This window comes from Tachyglossus aculeatus, chromosome 8 (genome assembly GCF_015852505.1).
Source record: "Tachyglossus aculeatus isolate mTacAcu1 chromosome 8, mTacAcu1.pri, whole genome shotgun sequence".
NCBI lineage: Eukaryota > Metazoa > Chordata > Mammalia > Monotremata > Tachyglossidae > Tachyglossus > Tachyglossus aculeatus.
In genome coordinates this window covers 12,942,414-12,948,759 of record NC_052073.1, presented here as the reverse complement: position 1 = coordinate 12,948,759, position 6,346 = coordinate 12,942,414, and the positions used below count along the sequence as shown (strand labels likewise).

General features: G+C 40.7%; 1 protein-coding gene across 1 annotated transcript in view; it reads right to left on the bottom strand.

Annotated features, from left to right (window-relative positions):
* Nucleotides 1–250: 250 nt before the first annotated feature.
* The window catches only part of DOK5 (docking protein 5), a 92,138-nt gene continuing 86,042 nt past the window's right edge, over nt 251–6,346 (bottom strand). Inside the window, exons 7-8 of the mRNA XM_038750720.1 lie at nt 5,202–5,322; nt 251–932 (exon numbers count right to left, since the gene is read on the bottom strand). Coding sequence (XP_038606648.1) covers nt 865–932; nt 5,202–5,322 — 189 coding nt within the window. The 3' untranslated portion in view covers nt 251–864. The remainder of the gene's footprint in view (nt 933–5,201; nt 5,323–6,346) is intronic.

Below are 6,346 nucleotides of genomic sequence, written 5' to 3'. Positions count from 1 at the left end.
GAGTCCTTCCAGACCTGGGCTGGAAACAGAGCAACCTTTGGGGGCATGGCAAATGGCAATGAATAAATGGCTATTTGAGTTGCTACAGTCTATTCAGCCTTGCATTTTCATAACCCTTTACACCTGAGCCCGTTTGCTGTTCGAAAGAGATCCAACAAGGAGACAAAATGAAAACAAACCCCACAAAACTCCAACTCAGCAGAAAGTATGAAGGAAAAAATATTTCAAATGCAGAAGTCAATATGGGTGAAGAGGTTTTTTTGTTTTATTTCTAAACCTTCTATGAAGATACTATAAACAAAGTAAATAGAGGCTTTAAAAAAAGCACAACTCTAAAAACAATATTTGATTGCATCATTTGAAAAATGGTCTTTACATTAATATGTAAGAAGAGTGAATAAGGTCATTAATTTAAACCATTCATAATTTAATAAAACCTCATCGTAAATTACTATCCTGAACAGTAATACTAGTAACTTAGGAGTACAAGATACAACAAATAAGAACTATGTACTGACATTATATGATCAAAACAGACAAGAGTGAAACCACAAGAATTCAATCAGGACAAATTCAATTGTGAGAGACATGGTATCTATAATACAAAATCACCCAGTAATGTTTATTATTTTCTGTTCAGTTGTAAAATAGGAAACAGATCTTTACTATCTACAGAGCATATTTTATTTTGGCTAAGGTAAAAAAAAAAAGATATTGCAGAGCTACAGAGCTGCAGCTAAATTCTCCCAATGCCTCATCCTCCTTTTTCATAATGGCTGCATTTATCTCCATTGATTATGTTTCTTCATTGTTGGCCCAATGCTTAGGAAATCAAAAGAGTTTAAAAAAAACCCCTTTCAGTCTTTATCGGTGTTCAGATTGGAAGGCAGGAAAAGTCTCTGTCCGATGAAGTTTCAATGGACTTGAAACATCTTCTCCAAAGGTAATTAAGAAAACAACAATTACATTTCAAAGTCGCCCATGTATGAAGTAAAAACAGGGTAAAAACAATTATTAACATACATCACTGTCAGTTAAATTATTGTCCTCTAACAGAGTTTAGCAAAGCACCATATCTGGGAGTCTGGAATAGTAAAGCTAACTTCTCTTACTGATGCACTGTGATCATCATCATTCATTCATTCATATTTATTGAACACTTACCATGTGCGGAACACTGTACTAAGCACTTGGTAGAGTACCATATGATAATAAACAGACACATTCCCTGCCCACAACAATCATCATCATCATCAGTGATATTTACTGAGCACTTACTGTGTGCAAAGCCCTGTACTAAGCCCTTGAGAGTACAATACAACAGAATAGGCAATCCCGTGCCCTGCCCGCAGCAAGCACACAGACTAGAGGAGGAGACAGACATCAACATAAATAAATATTTATAATACATAATTCATAGACATATGATCTGATATAATTAGCAAATCATTTGAGCAGTGAGACATGTGGCAATGATCTGTTTGAATATCATTCCAAGTTAAAGTCATATTATTGTTTTCAGATGGCTACTTCTTCATTTCTTTTTTATTCCTCATATTCACCCATATTAAAATGGAAGAGATAAGTACATGAAACTGGACGAAGGAAATCATTTGGGCCACCAATACACAATGGCCTCCGGACAGCACAGCAACAACCTATCTAGTGTGGCACAGTAATGTCAAAATGGGAAACAGGTGACTATGGTAAACCAGCCAATGAGATACTTTTGAGCTCAAATATTCTATGCCATCACCCTGTCTTGCCTTATGCTGTCATGTCATCTCCTCCCCTAGCAACAACATGGACATATCTCTCCCAGATTTATTAAAGAACATCCCCCTCTCCATCTGCAATTGTTCTGGTAGGTTATCCATTCTTGGTAAAAATACGGAAGTAGTTTACCATTTCCTCTTCCCACACAGTAAACTTAAGTCTCCACCCTCGACTCTCTTCCATGCCGCTGCTGCCCAGCACAGGGGAGTCTTGACTTATAGCAGATTGCCTTCCACTTGCTGGTCACTGGCCAAGCTAGGAATTAAATGGGTATGCCTCTGCTTGACTCTCCCTCCCTTAGTCGAAACTGGTAGGGTATACTGGAAACTATAGACTCTCTTGGCTCCAGCTATTGGTTTAGGTCTATAACCCTGGGTAACAAGAACTAAAACTTGAATTATTGGTAATCGGGGTGAAGCAAACACTGCAATAAGTGGGAAGATAGTGTGGTCAAGTGGTAAGAGCATGGGACTAAGGGTCAGGAGACTCAGTTTCTAGTCCAAGCTTTCCACTTGACTGTTGTATGGCCTTGGACAAGTCACTTAATTTCTCTGTACTTCAGTTTCCTCAGCTGGAGATAAAATACTTGTTCTGCCTCTTAGACTGAATCTCATGTGGATAGGGGCTGAATCTGATCTGATTATCATGTATCCACCCTAGCACTTAATTCAGTGATTGCACAAAGTATGTGCTTAATAAGTGCCATTATTATTACTTTTCTCTTAATTACAGTGTCCTTCCATAAACCTGAAAATGGAACAAAACTAGCTCAAATAGTGAGAGCATTTTATGTTTCACCTTCCAAGGAAGTGACTCAGCACTTCTCTCAGATCTTTTTCCTGATCCCCACCCCAACTCTCATGAATAGTGTTATCAGAAGTTGTCATAGCCGGCTAGTTAATGGCTGTTATGCTTGTCAAACTAAATCTATCTGCAAGAGATCTATAAATATTCAAGCAGGAGGCAACTATTTCACAGACATAGTTTGAAGACTATTCTTGAGGTCAGGGTCAAATCTAATTATGCAGTGGAATTCAAGGTTTAGGGGTTGTGGGATCTGTGGGATTCAAGAGGTTGTAGGATTTCAGCTTTTTTCCTGACAAATTATTGATATGCCACCTACTATCGTAATTTGTAAGGATAAATATAATCTACCTTCCACCTGTCTTTCTGAAAGGGCAAGAGCGTGGTCCTGCTTGGAGGCAGAGGAATGGACTAGATGATTTATCAAAGCCTCTTCCCAACCTGTGAGTCTGATTTGAAAAGATATGAAGAGATTTACCGTCAGGGCCCAGTCTACTTTCCATATAAAAAAATACTCATATAAACCAGCAGATGTCTCCCAGTGACTAAAATTGAAGATATAACAATAAAAAAAAGCTCACAAAGCTTGCAAGGCCCAAGACTCAGACTTTACTAACCGGGGCCCTGGTTCTCTATTTTTTCAACACTCCCCCAACTCACCTATAAAGTCCCTCGGCCTTGCACTGCAAAGCCAATATGAACCACACCTACTGATGTTATATAGAATCAGCATTCCCACAGATGTAAGAATTCACAGAAATAAGTAAGTCCTCCTGTTGACATCATATACTGGCACTTGACCTCTGCACTGTGAAGGTCCCTTTCACTTGGTGCCTCTACCGGATGAGAAATGTCGGAGTCAGAGGAGCAGGAATGGGATAGAGAGGGTGGGTAGAGCTCACAGTTTTGTTGCCTTTTGTAAATTTGGATTCAGGGCCTAAATCTTCTAATATAGCCTGAGTGAGGGTCAGTTTCTCTAAATCTTGGACGCTGCCATTTTGATAAGGCCTGCTACCTTCGTTAACCCACTGATATAACTATTAAATCATGTCCTGTACCCCTGGTATATTTTCTAAAAATCTATAACTGCTTGACCTTGCCTGATTCATTATGCCTACACATGGCAGAACAGCTCTGACTTCATGTTTCATAAACAAAAAGTGTGTTGTTGATACTGCCCTCTCTTCATTTTGAGGGGTAGAGGAAAGTTCTCACATCTAAAAAAGCATCAGAAGAACCGACCTGACTGAACCTGACAGATTTTCTGATGCATATGGCCGGGCAAATCATATCAGTGCATGCTGAGGCTTAAGGGGAAAGAGAAGTCTGTGCTCTTGTCAAAATGTCTTCCCAAAGACTAAGATGAGTATCTACTATAAAAACCTTATAAACTACATTTAGTAATGAATCTGCCCTGCTCCAAAGGGAGCAGAACCATAGATCTGGAATATCATTAAATCAAAGTGAAATGCCTGAAGTTCTATTTATTCTACATCCTTACACATAGGTTTTGAGAGAAATCATCTCAGACATAAAGAAAATCAGACAGTAGGCCTAAAAGGAATTTAATAAACTTTACTTTGTCTTTTTGTAACCTTTGAGAGAGGTTTCCATGGTGATTTGTTTTTGGCTGCCTGCTGACATTTGTGTTCTTAGCCTAAGGACATGGGGAATTGTAAGAGGAAGTGGATGGGTGGGTGTGGAAGAATAGAGGGCATTGGTCATCATGAGTGGGCTGTGGAATGCAAATTCTGCAGGCTGTGAAAACTCTTGGGAGCTGGAAGACTTCTATGCATCTATCTCTGAGGTTTCTCAACAATTTTTCTTCTTTTGTACAGAGTCCAGATTTACACTCTAAACCTAGCCTTAGTCCAGGTCTGCAATGGCAAAGTCAGGGTTGAGACAAAGCTGGCTCAAAATGGATTTTATCTGAGATAGCCCAATAATTGAGGCCAATGTCTGTGTTCCACAGTGTCCAGATAACTACCCCACTTCCCCAGTTTATTAATGGAGCACTCACTGGATGTGGTGTAATATTCCCAGGCCCCTTCCTACCAATGGTCCCATGTTTGCCTCTAAAACGACATGACCCCTACCACTAGTATATGGCCTATTAAACAAAAATGCTACCAGAGCCTGGAGAAGAGACCTGACAGCCACCTTTCTCTTGATTCAGAGACTGACTTCTCAGGTGTCCTAGAGCAAACACACTCCTTATCTCTGTTCTCCTGTCAAGTAAAGTGGACCAATAACCCATTTAACATGTAAAGCTGGTGGAAATTGTTTCACATTCCTGAGGGTTTTGAAGAAAGCAAGTGCCCTAATACTATAAATACCAAGACCTTCGATGAAGTCTGTGAGCCACTTGAGTGTCAGGGACTGAGTCCAAACAAATTATCTTGTCTCGACCCCAGTGCTTAGTACGGTGCTTGGCACATAGTAAGTGCCTAATAAATACAACCATTATTAGAAGCAGTATTGATGTGCATTTGTACATGATGTACCCAAATGATGTACATTTGGGTGGAAGGTCAGGGCCTTGTCGAATCCACTAAATCTACTTGCTGAATTGAGTGGAGTGAAGGTCAGGGCCCCTCTCTTGGTTCAATTCACCGTCTTACCTTGTAAGCTGTACAGCTGTCCTGTGCTATGCTGCCTTGTGATATGCTGCCAGTAGGCACTCCGAGGCAAGGGCACCATTGCACTGAGAGAAATGGCTCGTTCACTCATTTTCATCTGAAGCTGTGGGGAAAGAAAAGGAGACTTTGGAATAGAAATCTCGGCCAGAAGTGACTGAAAGGAAACTGCAAGAACCGATTACCCCCCCCCCCCCAACCCCCGGCCCCCTGCCAAAGCTTCATGGTGCACTGAAGGAGAATGACGGTCTGCACTGTCTTCAATATAGTACAAGGTTCATGTCATCCATACATACAAAGAAGAGAGCTCAATGGCCTTAACAATGTATTTTTCCCTTTTTTTTATTTTTCTGACAGCAGTTTTCAGCTGGTTTTCCTTCTCTCTGGCACGGGGAGGGCACCAGATGCCTTTATATCTAGTATTTTTATTTTAAAACACCTGGTGCTTCTCTTCCTTCAACCCCTAAAGACTGAGCCCATTCCCACGGAAGTAGTGTCTATGTTTAGAGAGACCTGGGATGGGAACACATAATAATAATAATAATAATAACAATAATAATAGCATTTATTAAGTGCTTACTATGTGCAAAGCATGGTTCTAAGCGCTGGGGAGGTTACACGGTGATCAGGTTGTCCCACGGGGGGCTCACAGTCTTAATCCCCATTTCACAGATGAGGTAACCGAAGCCCAGAGAAGTTAAGTGACTTGCCCAAAGTCATATAGCTGGCAATTGGCAGAGCTGGGATTTGAACCCATGACCTCTGACTCCAAAGCCCATGCTCTTTCCACTAAGCCACACTGCTTCTCATGAGTCTGGAGTGAAGAAAAGGGTCAGGAATCAGCCTGCTGACATGCTCTACCTTCTTCAGATTTCATGAGTCCTTAGAATTATGTTACCTAAGAATCTACATAACGTCTTCTGTGCCTGTTGCTTCTGAGTTTCTTAAGTGCCATCAGGGGCCACCCCAAAACTTCAATCAATCAACTGCATCCATTGAAGACATACTGCGTGCAGAACACTGAACTAAGCACATATTCCCTACCCTCAAGGAGCTCACAATCTAGCCTAAAGTCTTTACTCCTTAAGACTTATTAAACTTTAAGGCTTCCCCAAAAGGGAACTTGAAAG